The sequence below is a fragment of the Phragmites australis genome, chromosome 7, assembly GCF_958298935.1.
Source record: "Phragmites australis chromosome 7, lpPhrAust1.1, whole genome shotgun sequence".
Taxonomy (NCBI): domain Eukaryota; kingdom Viridiplantae; phylum Streptophyta; class Magnoliopsida; order Poales; family Poaceae; genus Phragmites; species Phragmites australis.
In genome coordinates this window covers 20,998,630-21,017,628 of record NC_084927.1, presented here as the reverse complement: position 1 = coordinate 21,017,628, position 18,999 = coordinate 20,998,630, and the positions used below count along the sequence as shown (strand labels likewise).

Here is an 18,999-nt window from a genome sequence, read left to right as displayed (position 1 = left end):
CGACTCATCAAGACCAGTAGAACCAAAAGGTAAACCTGGAGAGTATGATTACATCGTTGTAAAAGGACTCCTTCACGTGTAAATTCTATCTAGCTTAGTTTACATATTTAACTTTTCTAATATTCAAATATTCCATAATTGATCACTCATTATGTAGGGATTTTCACAAGTACCTTCGAGCTGATCCTGACTACAACGTGGAAGACGGCCGCAGACTGACACACAAGACTGGATTCATGATAAATGCTACCAAAAAGATTATCAAATACTCTTTGTTGCTATTTTTTTTCTTTTGATCTAACAGTAAATGTTCTTTCCCACAGTGCTACCAACAACTAACAGGCAACACATGCGGATTCTATGTTGCGTACAACATGCTCATACTCATGATCCGAGTAAAGGATATCAAATCCCCTTATGTAAGTTAAATACAAGATTATTCATAACTTATTTTAGTAATTAGTTTAATTCGATGATAACATGATATTGGTTACGCGTCAAATTATACAGGATTATAAGGCTTTTTTTCCCCGGCAGTGCACTCTCGGGGATTCGATAACGGATCACCGAGTTCATAATGTCTGAAGTCATCAACCCACACGATGAGTTCCACTGTAGAAACCCTAGGTCGTGATGTCTCATGTAATATGAAGTGATTATAACTTTGTAACTTATGATTCTGTGATTAATTGTTTCGAATTTTGTAACCTTTACGATTTTATGATGAAGTGAGTTCTTATATAAGTGTATTTGTCGATATGGATATGAATGCATTGCTGTTGTTTGCAGGGAGAAGACGGCTCCCAAATTCTAGCTATGCTCTAGGATGCAATATGGAAACAGGAGAAACCTATAGGGGGCGAGGTCAATAGTGATAGGTCAAGACCATTACCCGTCACTGATGTGTTTCCCTCAGCACATAGGAGATACAAATTAGTGATGGATGAATACCATTAACCATCAGTTATGATCTACACATAAGTGACGGGTAACCTTGTCACTTATGATCTACATATAAGTGATGGGTAACTATATAACCCATCACTGATGTATTTCTCCCCATCACATGGAAGATGCATGTCAGTGATGGGTCACTATTATAATTTATCACTAATGATCTCTTATTAGTGACATATCAGAGATGACGGGTGCATTTTTTGTCACTAATAACGGTTACCACCCTTCACTAATGTGTTTTTTTCACATAATGGCACTGTCTTCAACTAACTAATTATCTCAACAAGGATCGTCCTCACTGGCAGAAATAATGGCAGGACTACTGAAATGAATCATGTTTGTCCCCAATCATCTATTATCAACTACTGTTCAAAGAAAAAATTAAATTAAAGTAATTATTGAAGAATACAACGTGCTAGATGCATTATCCACTGACATTAGCAGGACCTATATGAGAAGCAATTGAAATAAATTTAACTTGTTTAATATTTTAGCAGAAATTGTTCCTTCAAAAGATCGATATGCACACTTGCCATTAAGGAGTTACAATTTTTCCTTTTCGTTTTGTAAAATTACAAGGAAAAATTACATCAACATAAACGAATAAATTTAACAAGAAGACTGTAATTAGTGTCGAGACATGTTTAGAGAAGTCTAGTTATATCAGGCAAAGGCATCCACGGAGTAAAAAATTATGGGAAAGTATCTCCAGCAGAAAGAAAGGTCACGAGCCACAGTAAAATATGAGAACCAATCAACACTAGGTTGTTTGCACCTCCTTTCGTCTGCTAACACCTCTACTATAGGCAAGAATTTAATGCACAAAGGACAAATTATCAGGCATGCATGAACAACACTAAGCAACTAATAAATAGATTAAATCAAGGCCTCATCCACTTAGCGTGCGGTTGGTTCACTGGATGAATCCATTCGGCAGATGGCCATCCAGTTTTTAAGATGTTTAGTTTATTGGATAATTTGGATGGGGCGGTCAGATTTAGCGAATATTAGCTCAGATGCTGGATGGAGCAATCCACATGAAAACGGGCGGACGGAGCGATTCAGTTCCGATTCGTGCACTAGAGACGTGCTAGTGTGTTATTAATTTTTCATTTAACTCTCAATTTTTATCTGAAAGTATATTAGTGATCTAAAAATTCTAAATAAGAGCTCACTAGCAATCCATTTTAATTAGTTTGATCAAAAAGATAAACCAATATTTAATTAAAATTGTCTAAAAAAACTACTTTTATAACCTCTCATAATTTTTAATACTCAAATAAATTCTCAAAAATCTAAAAAAAATTACTAATATTTTTTTCATGTGATGTACTAATTTATAAAATATATTGAATCCTAGGTTATTTAGTGAAAAATGAGTTTCTTTACAATACTCTATTTATATGTATTTTTATTATTTCATAGAATGCATATAAATATGAATGAATCATCCTAATTTAACCTCATCAACCAAACAGAAAATTGATTTATCCTATCTACTCTAATACTACTAATCAAACAGAAAATTAACTCAACCTATACACCCTACCTAAATAAAAATTTAGATCATCCTATAAAAAAACATGAATAATACTATCGTATCTAACCCCGTTGTCTACCCAAACACACCTTTTGGTTAAACAAAACATGTACAATAACCAAAGGTCTGTCAAACATGATGTAACAAGCAAGAACCTCACCTAGGTCATAGGAAGGAAAACATCAACAACATGCAAATTATATGATGGACCATGCTAAACACCGCAGCAATCAACAATAATAGGAAGCAAATCAATCAACACAGCAACTGGTTTCTCTGTCTAAAAGCGTTAATCACAGCCAGTGAGGTCACAGGGACACCACGTAGCCACAGATATGAATCGAGGAAAGCCAAATCATTCTGATTTGTAACTCAAATCGCACCAGATTTGAGCAGCGCACAAGCCTTTCCATCTCCCAAAGCACACTGGGTCGACGTCGGCAACCGCGTCATAGAAAATTAGTTGACTAATATATAGCAATTCCGTATAAAAAATGCAATTATTTGGACTTGGCTGGGTATCATGTCCTTCGTACCATGGCTACTTGTTCAAGGTCTAAGATGGCCCGTTTACCATTCCCCGCGGCCCATCTTGATAATGGGTCAGAGCAGCAAGCAACACATTGCATTGCTCGAATCTCTGAGGCCTTTCTGTCAGAGTAGCAAGTCAGCGTGAGCCTAAAAAGCTTCTGGAGGTCAGTTCGCGATATGTGCCGTGCATTCTACTCTTCCAAACTACCAAACCAAACATCACAAAATTTCTAGAGATCAGTAGATCACATAAATACACAAATAGTCCTCGCTTGCAACTGCAAAATGCGGAAAGCATCGGAGATAGAGTGAGACGACAAGTTGCACACTTTTGTTGATGAGTCCTGACGCCAGCGACCATCACCAGGGGCCTAGAAAGGTGCTGCACCTGTAAACAATGGGGAAAAGGGTGCACGCCGACGTGAAAGGCGAGATGGGCGAAGCACCAAGGAACGAAAGAGATGGGCGAGAGGAGAGGGAGGAGAGACCACTTGGCAGCTGAGGATGAGACGCCTCACCTTGCTCAGCAGTAGCCTAGCTACGCGCCGATCGAGCACACGGCAGTAGGCTAGCTAGCAAGCGAGGATCAGCTACGGATTGACTGTAATTGGTGGCCATGGATGAGTGCTCGGCGTGATGTATGAGTAGGATGTGGGTAGGTATCTAATAGATAGTTTTGGATATCGGTAGATTTATTGGGTGAGGGTATGAATCTTTACTTCTGGATAGAACTTTTAGTTTTCATATAAATTTTGGTATAGGAGAGAAGGAAGAAGTGAGGAAAAGGACGAGGAGGAGAAAGAAAAGAAAAAAAAGGAGGGAAAATAGGAAGAAGAAGTTGAGTTTTTAATTCTTAGTTCTGGATCCACCATTGATTTTGTATCACCAATTAGTTTTTTTAATTTAATTAGGTGGGACTGAATTTTTAGGTTTTTTTAGTTTTGAGTTGACTAAATAATAAAAAATATAAAACTTGCATCTTGTACTAGCGTTGAGGGTGAGGGGTGCTTGTTCTGGATCGTCCAAGCGCAGATCAATAACATCCAGAGCGTTGATTTTTTATCCTACGATGCGCACGGGGCTGTGGCACGACCGTGAGTCGCACGATGAGTCGATGAGAGACCAGAATCGAGATTTGTATGATCAATTACATGCAAATTCAGATGGGATGAATGATCGCGGAAAGTAAATTTAAATTTTAACTCACCCTAAATAAATATTAAATTTAATCACGAAATCAATTCGAGATAGACTATCACGTTAATAAAAACAATTTTCAAAAAAGTAGAACGGTTGGATTGCCTTCACATTTTTACTTAGAAATTAGAAAATTGTGTGAAACTATTCTAATAAAAATCTCGATCAAATCTTTGAATCTAAAGATATGAAATTCTCAAGCAAAAATACTGATTGTGATAAAAATATATTAAACCTTAAAATGATGCTCTATGTCAGTTGCCACTGTGTCATGCCAACAACTCCAGTGCTGCCACCAGCACAGTAGCAAAACACAAGCACTCACAGTGCCTTGTATGTACACAGTACCTCAGTGCAGTACCACGCACCTCTTTCTTCCTTTATTCCAAAATTGCAAGCGCACATGAATGGACAAAAATACAAATTTATACAGCATACGTGAGCATATTTAAAGAAATAAATGATTTTTTTCCTGTATTTACGATTTTAGTTCGACGCATGGTGTGTCGAAAATAGCTTTTCGGGATACGGTGTACCAAAAAGGTATTTTCGGCACACCGTGTGTTGAATATATTCGGCACACCGTGTGCTAAAAATCACCTGTATTCGGCACACTGTGTGCCGAATACAGGGAAAAGTATATTTCGGCATACCGTGTGCCGAAAATCACGTGTATTCGGTACACCGTGTGCCGAAATACGCTTTTCCCGTCAGATCGTGTCGCGTCGCGCTTTACTTTTTCTTTTCTTTTCGCTTTTGCTTTTTGCTTTTCCTTTATGCATGCGCATGTCGGCCGGCTGTCTGTTTTTTGTATGCGGCTAGGAGCTGAAGTCTCGCGCAGCGCAACTATAAAAGGTCGTCGTTCGCTCCATCCTCTGCAAGCGCAAGCAGAGCGACGACGCTGCGTGAGCTGAGCAGTAGGTGAGCGCGAGCGCGAGCAACATTTGAAGCAGCAGTCAAGCACGAGTAGCTGTAGTGCAGCAGCGCGTGAAGAGAACAGCCTTCCGTAATAGTAAGTACGTAGATTATGTATGTATGTAATGTTTAGATGTGTAGATGTAATTAGAGGAATTAGAGTATTTATTAAGTTGATAAAATAGAGTAGCTATAATATTTGCATATTTTATGATGTCGTAACAGAATCATTCAGTTATTTTGATCCTAGATTATGTATGTACTTAATATTTAGATTAGAAAATATAATTAGAGGAAGCAGAGTATTTATTCTGTTCGAATATATTTGTTAAATGATATTAAGTTGATAAAATAGAGTAGGTATAATATTTGCATATTGTATGATCTCGCAACAGAAGCTACTATAGTGTAACAGTAATCGTAATATTTAGATTAGAAAATGTAATTAGAGCAAGTAGAGTATTTATTTTGTTCGAATATATTGGTTAAATGATATTAAGTTGCTAAAATAGAGTAGGTATAATATTTGCATATTGTATGATCTCGCAACAGAAGCTACTATAGTGTAACAGTAATCGTAATATTTAGATTAGAAAATGTAATTAGAGCAAGTAGAGTATTTATTTCGTTTAAATACATTGGTTAAATGGTATTAAATTGATAAAATAGAGTAGGTATAATATTTGCATATTTTTTGTTCTCGTAACAGAATCTAGTATAGTGTAACAGTAATTTTGTATATAGATTATGTATGTACTTAATATGTCAAATAAAAAATGTAATTAGAGAAAGTAGAGTATTTATTCTGTTCGAATACATTGGTTAAATGGTATTAAGTTGATAAAATATAGTAGATATATAACATACATCTAAGCAGTTATTTGGCAATTTACGTTTGTTTAGTAGAGATGCTATAACTATACATATTTATTATGGAGAACGTCCCGCTGTTTTGCATGGGAGACTCGTGTCAATTCAGAACTGCCAGCACGTATTGAGTACGGTTGAGCTACCTATTGATCTAGAAGGCTTAAAATCACATGTTATGAGCCTTTTGCGTCTGAATCAGCAGTCCTACAATATTGTCCTAGAGGGTGTACGGCCACAGCTTGTGCCAAACAGCTCGCTCATTGTCCATACGTTGTTCGATTTGAAAAGGAACAACACATGGGTCTTGTACTCACGTAAGGCATTAGAGGAGAACTTTGAAATGTGGGTGTACATAAACATAGTATCACGATTGGTGCATGGTGAAACGGTGCTTAGCGTGGAAGAATCAGACCATAGTGTGATGCATGATGAGGCGGGAGGGAATGTCGGGGAGGGCACTTCCGATACAGATGGACCCGAAGTGGACCATGGTGAGGTAGATGCAGGATGCATGGATGATGAAACCAGTGGTAGTGGGGACGAAGAAGGTGCTGACAACGATGACCCGGTGCCGGCGATCCAGTACTTTCATGGTGCTGGGCTGCTAGATTGTACCATCGTTGAGTATAACACTCTATCTAACGGGAGATACCAGAATAGCGACATCCAGGTGGGACAACGGTTTCGGAACAGGGAGGAGGTCATCCACTTTATCAATAACTATGTTGTAATCACAAGAAGGGACCACAAGTGCGCCCGGTCTAACCATACGGAGTATGAGGTTAGGTGTATCAAGCACCCGGATTGTCCTTACTTTGTACGAGCCTATAAGCCAAAGCATGAGAACTATTTTATACTGAGTAGACACACCTCACATACATTCAGTGAAGAAGCTGCTAGGAATGTGAGCCACGCCATTGATGCAAGGTTCATAGCCCAACTACTCATCACCCTTGTTGGCACAAATATATGTTTGTCACCAAAATCCATTATGGAGGAGGTGCAGACTAAGACGGGTATGCTGATCAATTACTACACCACGTGGCGAGCGAAGCAGAAGGCGTTGAAAATGTTGTTTGAAAGTTTCGAAGAGTCATACCACTATGCACTGAGGCTACTGCAGATGATTGCCATGACCAATCCAGGGACCCATGGGTCATGGCGGATGAGCCGATCAGGCTAGAGGATGAGTCATACAGTAGCACCGACCGGGAGGCTCTTATGATGGCAGGAGCTCCCATGGAGGGTGGTGGCAAGACTCCCCTGTCGCCGATTGAGGTCTCACTGCTCACAAGCCTCGTCGATAGCTGGCGTCCTGAGACGCACACGTTCCACTTTCCTTGCAGAGAGATGACCGTTACTTTACGGGACGTGGCCATGCTGACCGGGCTCCCGATAAGGGACACCCCATTAGTACTTTCACGACCAGCAAAGGAGCAGTGGAAGAGTTATATTCAGGGCAGGTAATTATTTGTTACATAAAGCATTTCATACGTTGCAGTGTTGTTCATGGTTCATTGAGTCTCTGCATCTTGTAGGTTTAATGTGCAATATGACATGAAGGACGCAGGGCTCTCCATGTCATGGATTCATGGGCTACCACAGTTCAGCCCTTGCCCACCGGATGTAGACGATGCAACAGTTATGCAGCATTACGAGGTGTACTTATACATCTTTCTTGGAGGCATTATGTTCTGCAACATGGCATACGACTATATACTTCCGCATATTGTATGGTTAGTGCGTCAGCTCGCGTCACGTCCGTACGAGCCGACACATTACAGTTAGGGATCTGCTGTGTTGGCCGCTACATACAAAGGATTGTGTGCCGCTATCCAACGGTCAACGAAGATGGGATCTATTTCTGTCTATCTACACCTTCTACAGCTCTGGAGCTAGGAGTATCTCCCGGTTTGTCGACCGTGGGTGAGCAAGACCTACTATCCAGTTCCCATCTCCGATGGCGTTGCCGACGACATGAGGCCAACGATGGGGTATCGGTGGATTCATGCCAGGCTGCAATGGTCACCACCAAGAAAACTACGCCCGGGTGATCAGTGACCTTGACGTCCTCAGTGCCGACCTCGTGGAGTGGGATCCATGCGTAGGGAACGAGTGGCTGAAATTGCGACTAGTGGCCTCATCGCATCCTCTTGTTTCCGTGACTCCGACTTATGGATGACCAGATGTTTTTTGCTTTACATGAACAATGTAGAAGTGTATTCTCCTGACCGTGTACAGAGGCAGTTTAGTCATTGTCAGTTGGTGCCAGTACCTCCCCCACGAGACGCTGATTGGGTGCACGGGTAAGTGTGTTATTGTACGTACCATTATTTTGTTACGAAATTGTAACTGTTTATGCCACGTATAGGAGGAGTGCACAAGGGAACGCATGCACACATGACTGGTCGGAGATTAATACAGAGCACATAACCTGGTGGATGGAGTCAGGCCCAGTGGATGTCGTCGTTCCTACGGGACAGGACGACAACATGTATTGGGAGTACCTTTCGTGGTACCAGTCACGCACACGTGCCACCTTACTCAGCGGCAACGTACTACCAGCCCCCAGACCCTTCCCCGAAGATCGTGCCCGGCTTCTTCATATGGTGGTAAGTGATGTTGTACTTATAACGATTTTCATTAGTTTCTTATCCGTATTACTGACATAACCCTCAACAACTACAGACTGAAGCGGGATACGAAATGCAAAGGCATGCGGAGCATGCATTTGGGGAAGCAAGTGGGTCATCCACGCGAAGGGATCGGCACCCTCTCCAGAACTACATGAGGACGAGAGGGTCTCACTTGTTGTCCGTGATACGTGGTCTAGATGGTTGCGCCCCGCGTTCTAGGGGCTACGATGTAGCCGCCATGGACCCGTCCCGTGCCTCCCACAGTAGGCGTTCGTCCAATGCTCATGAGGCACATTCACGGGAGGCACCTTCGTCTGCGGCTCATCATGTGACACGTTCTTGTGCTGGGGCCAAGGAGGTGACCGAGGCTCCTGCTCCCGAGGAGTGTACACTGGGTTCCCAGCCCCCTCCGTTCACACAATCTACTCAGGCTACGCAGACAACTCCACCAGTATTATCAACTCACCACGAAGACGTCATTGACTGCACGCAGCAGACGCCCACCTGAAGCAGCACACAAGATTTTGACTAGGCTGCTGTATTGCAAGTGGGCAGCTTCACCGAGCTACTGAGCGGCCAATACCCCCAATATCCCGATGCAACTGGGGGTTCACAGTGGCAACAGGAAGCTGAGACTTCAGCATTTTGGACTCCATCCGAGCACGTATTACCGGTAGAGACACTCCCGCATGACGATCCTACATCGTGGTACATGCAGGGTCGAGTTAGCGGTTCTAGATACACATTCGATGGAGTTGGAACACAGCACGACAATGAAGATGAGGACCAAGGGCACACGTGGCAGGGGCCAGCTCAAGCCGTTGGGATGAGGGTCACACACCCGCCAGACGCTTACACTCCTGGAGATTGCTTGCGGCGTCGGCGTCATTAATGAGCCAGTGCAATATATTGTGTACTTATCTATTTTGTGTACTCATCTGTACTATGTGGTTATTCACTATATTATGTACTCATTTGCACTATACCATACACTACAGTGTTCAAGTAATTACATTTAATTTACATAATCTTTGTCAACTAATTAGGATACATAACTTATTTATGAGTAACTTATTAAGCATTTGTATATATCATTTATGATATTTCATACCTATTTAATGTTTATTAAATAATCAACGGTTAGTGCTTTGGTGCAGAGCAAAAAAGTTACAGTGAAAGATCAATACCTATATGGCGGGAAATTCTAGTACTGGCTTCTCATGGACACATACAACAATCTATATAGCATTAACTGCCTCCTTGCAGGTTGTGTATAGAGGAAAGTATGATCCCTTCAAAGAGAGCAACCTAATTCAAGCTGTGTCTAAATTGAATGCAAGACCGCCATGTTCCGCGTTCACCGTTCCACTTCTACATGTAACAACCGACGACCTTAGGGCCCTCTTGCATGAGTGCCGCCAAATATACCTCAGGGTGTACGAACTAGCCGACCATTCTTCTATGCTGGGTTTCTGTATGAGGCAAAGAAGGAAGGCGATGTTGCCCGACATGCATCCCACATACAGGTTCATCAATTTCTATTTGATCACCATACTTATCTTATTGCTATTGATTCGAATGCCCCTCTTCTACTTTAGACGTTTGTCGGTGCATCAGGAACCGGGGGTCCTTAAGTCCCGAGGCCAGGCCAGCCATCCGCCACGTGTCACCGCCCCGCGAGGTCCCTCCTGTGAGGTGAGGAAAATCTAAGTTCCGGGAGAAGGTGCTTGGGGCCACAGTCTCTGGTCCCCGAGCACCCCAGTTCCTCGATGACCCGTAGAGTCCAAGTACCGGGAAGAAAGTGCTCGGGGAGGTGCCCGGTCATCCTCGAGCATCCTAGTCCCCCGACTATCAGAAGAGCTAAGTTCCGAGAGATAGTGCTCGGGGACCGCGCGCAGCAGTCCCCGAGCGCACGGTTCCCCGAGGGCCAGCGTGAGAATGCTCGGGAGAGAGTGCTCTCTCAGTTCCCCGAAGGGTCTGTGCAAAAGTGCTCGGGAGAGAGTGCTCGGGGTTGCTCGTGGTGGCCCCCGAGCACTCGGTTCCCCGAAGGATCGTGCGCGAGTGCTCGGGAGAGAGTCCTCGGGGAGGTAACCAGTACCCCTGAGCACACGGTACCCCGAAGACAAAGATAGGCATTCCCGGGAGAGAGTGCTCGGGGAGGTGAACGGTACCCCCGAGCACTCGGTTCCCTGACGACCCAGAGAGGCCCCCAGGGGGCCCACTGATGAGGTGTCCGCCCGTCAGAGGTCCAAGGCCGCATTAAATGAGCGCGCGTGGCCTGACATATCCAACTGCTCCCGCCGCAGCGTCAGTTCCTGCCATGCTTTGGCAAAGGGGCGTGGGGCTATTAATTGCACGGGTCCCGTCCCGTATCATCCGATGTATCTCGGGATAACGTCGCTAGGATCAGGGCGTTCCGCCTGCCGCCCTGCCGTGGCAGAGGAACAAGACAAGGCGGGCACGCCGGGTGGCTCTGTGGCTGCCCGGTGGGCCCTCTCAACGGCGCCCGTTGCCAGGGCGTCCACAGTGACAAGTGACCGGACGCGTGCCGCGTTTTTCCACCACCCTAGTCACTTCGCCCATAGGAAATGATGACACCTCTCTCAGTCGTGGCGTCTTGGAACTTGTGCCCCTTCCTTCCCGTTCGGGGTATGTCGCGGTCGACGAGTGCATAAAAGGGTCGGCACATAGGGAGAAATAAAGGGATCAACAAGCCCAAGCAGTTAACCGTGCCGCAACCAAAAAAGAAGAGACCGTAAGCATCGAGCACAGAAGCACCGAGAACAAAATCATAGTCCCTGCCCAAGAGCAAGGGGCTTCAAGCTCTTAGTTAGACACAATATTCCTGTAACCAGCTACATCTCTAAACCTAGTCTCAGTCCTGTCGCCGATCACGTTCTCCTCTAAGATACCACCTACATATGAATAAAACAACAACTAATTCAGAGCAAAGTTCTCCTAAATTTAGCTCACACAAATCCACATAACACTACTCACATAAGCGTATTGCACATATCAAAATCAAAAATACAATTATGTCACACGCGCATCATTACATAAATATTGTTAAATCACTTTACGTTTTTCTAATTTCATAACAACACCAATTTTAACTAATTTTTCCACACACGTAATCTCACAAGATTGGTGCATATGTGCAGTACGTGCATTATTTGGTCGGTTGTCCACTTGTCGTCATCGGCACATCAATCAGCCGCCCCCAGTAGCTGCTCAGGCCGGCCGCCCCCAGTAGCGAGCTCCACCGCGCCTGCTCCCATCGCTTTCCCGGTGCTTCCAGGGCGGGCATATCCTCACTCAACCCGTTCTTTTCCACTCCAATCCCGATCCAAAGAGCGCCAATTATCCTCCTGACCAGAAGGTCGAGTTTAGCACACGACAGACGATTAAATTATGCAAATCATCTCGTGGAAATCGGAATCTTTTCGCCTATTGATTGAATCGTGCGAATGGACAGGCCGCCGCATCGCGAGTTCTCTGGTCACCATCCGTTGGTCTCGCAGGCGTGTTCGACGTGACCGTAACTATCGTCCTATCGTAGATGGATTAGTTGGCTCCCAGGCAAATGATACACATGACTGGTTCTACAAAGATCCCACACTACTGGAGCTGGTCGAAAACTAAACCAATTATTGATGGGCGAAGTGGCTAGTTTCGTCTTTATATACGCGCGTCCTTGCCCTTCTCAGCTTTTGCCAAGGACAAGTCGTTTGCTGGCTGGTCACTTCTAGCTTTGATTCCTGTTCTGCTCTACTGCTCTGCCCTCGTCTCGGCCGGCTCTAGCTTGTATGGACACCGACACCCTCGCCGCCCGGCCTAGCGCCCGCGCGTCTTGCCGCCACCGATCGTAGCTCGCCCGCCCTCAGCTGCTCGTGATCGTGACTTGTCCTGCGACCGGCCGGTGCTCGCGACACGTTCGATGCCTCCTCTGGCGCCGCCGCACGCCGAGAAGAGCTTTTCCGGTTGCGGGGGTGGCAGGCAGAAGCGAGAAACGGCGGAGGCGGGGGCGGGGGCAGGGGCCGCCGCTTGGCAGCGGTCGGCGTCGTTCCACGGGAGCGGGGCGGAGCAGGGGCTGCAGCCGAAGCGGAGGCCCAAGACCCAGCCGGACCTGCTCGCCGGCGTGAGGGGGGCGAGCTACCGCTCCGCGTCCCCGGACGCCGAGAGCGGGATGAGGACGCCAAGCAAGGTGCTGGTGAGCGTGGCGGTGCAGCGGAGCATGTGGCCGCTGCACGTCATGGCGTCCGCCGAGTGGCGCGTGGCGGACCTGGTGGCCGCCACCGTGGGGCTCTACATCAAGGAAGGCAGGCGGCCACCGCTGCCGTCGGCCGACCCGGCCACCTTCGGCCTCCACTACTCCCAGTTCAGCTTGGAGAGTAGGTTTCTTGCATCTCCAGTTCTGCTCTGCATTACGCTATGCTTTGGCCCTCGCTTGCCAGTTCACTGTGGCAAAATTGCACCCTACTCCTAGGCCTCTCTGCTTACTTTCCAAGTTTACACATAGAAATTAAAGCAATTCAACTCAACTATAGTACTCAACTGGTGCAAGTAAGCAAACCATTTCGTCCAAAATTCCCTCTACGTATAGAGCACCTAATAATGTGCGGGCCCAGGTGTCAACGACTAGTTATCATCTATTTTTGACTTGTGGTACCCACATGACAGTGGCTAATAAAACAGAAGTCAGCTAGATATTCTGGAGGGGGTTTTCGTGCAATTTTCCTCAATTTTTTTTCTCTTATTTGTTGCTCAGGTTTGAACCCAAGCGAGAAGGTCATGGAACTGGGGTCGAGGAGCTTCTTCCTCTGTCCAAAGTCTTCAGCTCTCGGTCAGGCCGCTTCATCTTCATCCTCCGATGGAGCAAACGGGGTCATCAGGGAGGCGTCAGGGAAAGCAGGCAAAGCACCGGCTTGGCTGAGCTACATGCAGTTCTGGCCGATGATGTAGTCAGCTAGCCCCAGCTGCTTCCATCCACAGTGATCCAAGTATCTACCGCTGTGTTAGTTGTCCTGTGCTTTCACGAACCAGCTTGCGGTTTTACGCCGAACATATCTTCCAGCTTTGCATGTTGCAATGGTGGCATGTGGCAACAAGAACATAGCAGTACAGAAGCTTCAGGGGATGATACTGTAGCGAGTGTGTTAGCATCTTGTAAGGTGCAAACTGCCGCCTACTCGCGATCGTGGCACATTCAGTATTCAGAAATATCAAACGTGTATGTAATTAGAACAGTTTTCGTCAAGCGCGGAACTAATCCTGGGTTTAAACCCGAGGCTAGCCCATTCAAATTTAAACTAAACCTAAAAAAACTACTGTAAATACAAGGGTGATTTGGGCACCTGGCCCGGTCCACCCTTGGTTTTCGTTGAAAAAAGAGTTGCTGCCGTAATCTTGTGTAAACTATTGTATCTGCAATAGTCTGGAAAGCAATGGCTCGGATGAGGAAAAGGACTGACTAACCTTGTATGGATCTTGCAAGTGGCAAGGAAATATCCACACTGCCGTTGCCTTTTCTTTTTTTTCTATTTTTCCGTATTGTCCCGCTCTTTGACGAAAAATACAGAGGCCATCATCAGTTGCTAGAATGCTAGATACCCTCAGCCTCCATCTTCTGGACGCACCCAATGCTTACCTGCAGAAAAGAACAGCTGACATCATAGATGTAGTAGTTTTGTTTTCCATTTGGAGAATCAACTCAAGATATGCAGGGATATCTTACAAGCTGACATGAAGTGGGGAGACAGTCAAGTCACAGTTGTATTTCTGATTCATGTTGTTCAGGAATACTAGAGATGTACCATATACTGCCCCAGCAGCGTTGGCAAATCCCTTTCGAGAAGGTGCTCTTCATTAAAATCAATGCTATCGAGCTCTCAGCATTACATAGCATCAGGTAAACTAAAAGATTATCAACATTGCTGCCCCACTTCAAAATTTGGAAAAAGAAGCGAAATAATTATCAAACACTTTCCAGAACCTGATATTGTAATCACAATAGTCAAATAGCATATAGTACTTCATCAATTTGCATTAAAACACGATAGTTGCTGGAAGACCATAGGAAAGTGCAAAAAGAGAACTTATTCTAACACAACACTGCAACTCAAACAGCAACGTTACAACTTACAACACTACATTCTGATCTGGGTACCCGTGAACCACTTTACACAAGCCCTTCCACTAACCTACAAATCACATTACAAACAGATATTACAGGATAAATACTTTTTTCCCAATCAGGACAATTGCCGCCACAACACATATTACACAACATGCATCCCAGGCAAATCAAGGTGCAAGCTTCTGTCTGATGAACAAGCTTCCCCTCTCCTATCCAGAAAAATCCATGCAAGTAAAGAATGCATCATGTCCCCCCAGAGTATTGGCGTGCCCATAAGCTCGGCTTCCATTAATCCTAATAATTTAAGTGATCCTCCCTGACTGGTCAACTAAGGTACCTATTTGATCTCCACAAATCGCTCTGGAGATGTTACCAGGCTCTAAAATGTGAAAGATGACAACTGCAAGAAATACATACACAAATGTCATCTTATTAAAACTGGTAATACAGTACCAACACAACTTTGTAAGTGATTAGTTAATGAGAGGTACTAACCAGGAATATTGTTCTCCTCACAACATGTAACTGCTGTCATGTCCATTCTGCTGAATCCTCTTGCTGCTAACTCCCTAAAGGAGATGTGCTCAAATGGTACATTACTATTGCTCCTAGGAGGACAACCATATTCATCATCACCAACAATACCTTTGAGGACAACATCTGCATTGACTGGTTGACAAGTACATCTAGTCAGATTTCCTCTCCTTATCAGTTGAAGCTTTCATAGAAATAAAATTAAACCATCTGCGAATGGGAAGTTGTATGTGCATGTCCATTGGATAAGTCATAAGAATGAACAGAAAACGGTTAGGGAGGGGACGCAACGGCATACTTTCAGAAGCTCTTAACGCAGCAGCTGTATCTGTTGTGAAAAGTGGATTCCCAATACCAACACCAATTCCACCAAAGATAACAACCCTCCCTTTTTCAAGATGGCGTATGGCTCGCCGCCTAATGTATGGTTCTGCAACTTCTTGCATCATCAATGCAGTCTGGACTCGTGTCTCCACACCTATCTTTTCTAGTGATGCTTGAAGAAGGACTGAATTTATCACCGATGCCATCATTCTGACAAAATTAAAAGAGACAGGTGTCAGTATATACTATATACACATGTCACAGAAGTAGCAGTTCACCACAAGCCCTTCAATTGTAGAGAAGGAAAGCTAGAATCCAAAGTAACAGCATAACACAAGCTGAATAGACATGGAGTTTTTGTAGCAAAAGATGTACAACAGAAGACTAAATCATATGAGCATCGAGCTCCATTGGTCATTATTAAGTTAAAGAGCGAAAGGTGTGCCTGCCTATTGAACTGCATGCACCGGAAAACAAGCTACAATTCAGATGTTCAAATGTTCATGCTCAGATGCTCTACAGCACTCTGCACTAACGAATATTGAATACTTGCCATGCTGTCCTCTGACTCAACGATCGTGGCTAGTCGCTAGTCGCAAGTCGCGACTAGCCGACAAAGTCAATAAGTCGGTCCACTAGCGGCTCGGCTTGGCTTTACAACTTAAAAACCTTGAATTCTAGCATTCTTGTCCCCATTCAGTCATCCATGACAGACCCAAGTACCCAACCCAACAACATATAACCTAGTTGACCCCAGTGTACGAACTTTTGAAGCTTAATTACGGCAGTAAAGGTTTTTTTCCCACAGACCTCATAGCATCATAGCTTAACTGTCTTTGTTGCTGCAACCTGTCAACAGTTGACTAGGATTTTCAGCAGAACAATGCTGTAGAATCACACAACAATGATAGTATGATTTTTTTAATTGAGAAGGCTCCTGTGGTTCTAAAATTCACTGACTTGATTCACTTCATAAGCACTAAATTCTGATTTCATCACTAATCACATATGGCTTCAGCGAAAATTTTGAATTTGAACTGGCACTTGCTAATATAAATGTCTGGTCAAAATGAATGATGCACAAAAGATAAGCATAAGAAAACTTCTAATAGATTCTAAATTAACAAACAGATCCAACCAGTTGGTCTATCAATCTGTCCACTGGACTAGGACTACAACCAAGGAAAAGTCCTACACTATCAATATTTGCTGGCACAACCATGGGTGTCCACTGTCCACATTACAACGTAAACTGGCAACTTGCTAGTAATCTTTTCTCTAGGGACCTCCAAATATTTGTGTTGCATGTTCACCATTAATTCCAGCTAGGACCAAAGTGTACGAGAAGCAAGCATGGGACAATGACCAAAAGGAAATAATAAGGAAAAAATAACAATTGCAGAAAATCACCCAATTGGGTGCGTTGAGGCTCGATCGGTGCCAGTTGCAGCTACCCAATTGTCACTGCAGAATATATTCCGCCCTCCCAACACAATTGCCACCTAATAGGACCGAATGCAATATTAACCTGACAAGCATTGCTTCATATATCATATATGCATCTCTGAAATGAATGTACTCCATTTACCTGAACACCATGATGGCATGCCACTTGAACTTCTCTAGCGATCAGCATAATCACCTGGCAAGATGATAAATTTTTGTATGAAACAATCAGGACATCATGAAACTAGATGTACTACCCCTAGCTAATAAACATTACCTTGGGGTCAACATTTTGATGAGCTGCTCCTGACAATGCAGTGCCCCCAATCTTCAGAAGCACCCTCTTCCATCTTGGATTTGAGAGAGGGGTCGCTCTGGAGCCGCTAACCACAGCAGGAGGACCAGTACTGGAAAGAGGATACCTGTAGTGAAAAAACAATGGCTGAGACCATTAGAACCCCAAATTAATCAAGCAAAGATGTAAAAATGGGCCACCTTTTGTTGCCGTGCTGCTGCTGCCTCGGCTTGTCATCCTCTGCTGCGGCAAGCGGCTTGGAGGAGGCAGGAGACGCAGAACTACCGACGATCTGCTCCATTTTCTTGAACCAGGGCCAGTGGCTGACGGTGCCGGCGCCGGAGCCGGAGCCGGCAAGCCGCTGGCGTTCCACCTTGTAGCGTTTCTTGAGGTTGTCGATCTTGTTCTTACACTGTTCCACGCTCTTGGCCACGCTGGCCTTGCCCTGCCCATCGGTCACGGCGCCGGCGACGTCCTCCCAGTCCCGCCCCCGCAGGTTCCCCCGGTTGAGCTGCTCGAACCGCTCCGTGTACGCGTCGAGGAGGCTGCTGATGGCGCCGTCCGTCCACTCTTCCCGATCCTTCCGGTAGTCCGGCGCGCCCCCGCTACCTCCGCCGCCGCAGCCACGGCCCTTCTTTCCCCCGCCGCCGCTGTTGATGTAGGAGCAGTACTCGCCCCCATCGCTGCTGAACTCCTCCGCGCGCTCCCTGACCCGCTTGGCGTTGTGCGCCGACTTGCCGCGATCGGCGTGGTGGTTGCTCTCCTCCTGGGCCAGCGCGAAGGGGCCGGCGCCGGAGCCCGCCGCCGCGGTCGCGTCGGCGAAGCAAAAGGCCTGGGCCGTCGGCGGTGGCGCGGGCTGCTGGGCGGTGGGAGGCTGGAGCGGGGGAGCCGGTTGGGCGTCGTCACCGAGGAGGCCGAAGTCGTCGTCGCAGGAGGCCATGGATGGCCGCTCGTGGCGGCGTTAGGGTTGCGCCGCGGCTCCGCTCCTGCCACGGCGGCGGCGTTAGGGTGACGACGTTACCCCAGAGGGTGGCGCGGGTTAATGGGGCCGGGCGGGCACGACCCACGGAGCCGTCACGACTCGTTCACGGCTCCGTCACCGCGGGCGCGTTACATGTTGCGGGGAGGGGTGGGGCCCGCATCGTCGACGGCGCTCCGGAAGAAATGAAATGGGCCCCAGTGGCCGGTCGGTCAAATGGGCCGGCAGGAGGACTGAACTAATGAATCACTGACAGGGGCACAGGGCACTTGTGTGAGCTAAATTAAATTGATAATTTCTTCTATGCCATCGATTTTTTTCGAAATTAAAAAAAATCTGTTATGTGCCACTACTTAAAATTTTCCTTCCTATGTATACCACTGGCATCATAACAAAACTGCAGTGGCACACAAGAGAAGATAAATTTAGCGCTTCCATCTCCTATGTGCCATTAGAATTACACGGTTATGACATCATTGACATATAGGATAAGAATAATTTCAAATAAGACTAAGACCAACCGTTTTTCTTCAGGGATAAAAATCTCGTCGTGAAAGGATTTTTTTTCTTTAACGCTCTAACGGTTTCACTTCACGATTCTCGTCATGAAAGAATTCTCAAATTCATTCCCTCCAAGAC

At 45.4% G+C, this 18,999-nt stretch overlaps 2 protein-coding genes across 3 annotated transcripts; one reads left to right on the top strand and one right to left on the bottom strand.

Annotated features, from left to right (window-relative positions):
• The first annotated feature begins 12,290 nt into the window (after window positions 1-12,290).
• Window positions 12,291-14,050, top strand: LOC133924156 (uncharacterized). Its single transcript, XM_062369572.1, has 2 exons — window positions 12,291-13,037; window positions 13,415-14,050. Exons 1-2 carry the CDS (start codon window positions 12,584-12,586, stop codon window positions 13,606-13,608), a joined length of 648 nt encoding a protein of 215 aa, XP_062225556.1. The 5' UTR covers window positions 12,291-12,583; the 3' UTR covers window positions 13,609-14,050.
• Window positions 14,051-14,617: 567 nt separating this feature from the next.
• On the bottom strand, window positions 14,618-18,755 carry LOC133924152 (uncharacterized). Of its 2 annotated transcripts, XM_062369564.1 has the most exons (7): window positions 17,582-18,612; window positions 17,364-17,508; window positions 17,229-17,282; window positions 17,051-17,142; window positions 15,615-15,850; window positions 15,278-15,451; window positions 14,618-15,182 (listed from the first exon to the last, which is right to left on the bottom strand). In XM_062369564.1, exons 1-7 carry the CDS (start codon window positions 18,319-18,321, stop codon window positions 15,085-15,087), a joined length of 1,539 nt encoding a protein of 512 aa, XP_062225548.1. In that variant the 5' UTR covers window positions 18,322-18,612; the 3' UTR covers window positions 14,618-15,084. The 2 variants fall into 2 exon arrangements, with proteins under 2 accessions (XP_062225548.1, XP_062225549.1); XM_062369565.1 differs by lacking the exon at window positions 14,618-15,182 and having other exon boundaries at window positions 15,387-15,526; window positions 17,582-18,755.
• Between the last annotated feature and the right edge of the window lie 244 nt (window positions 18,756-18,999).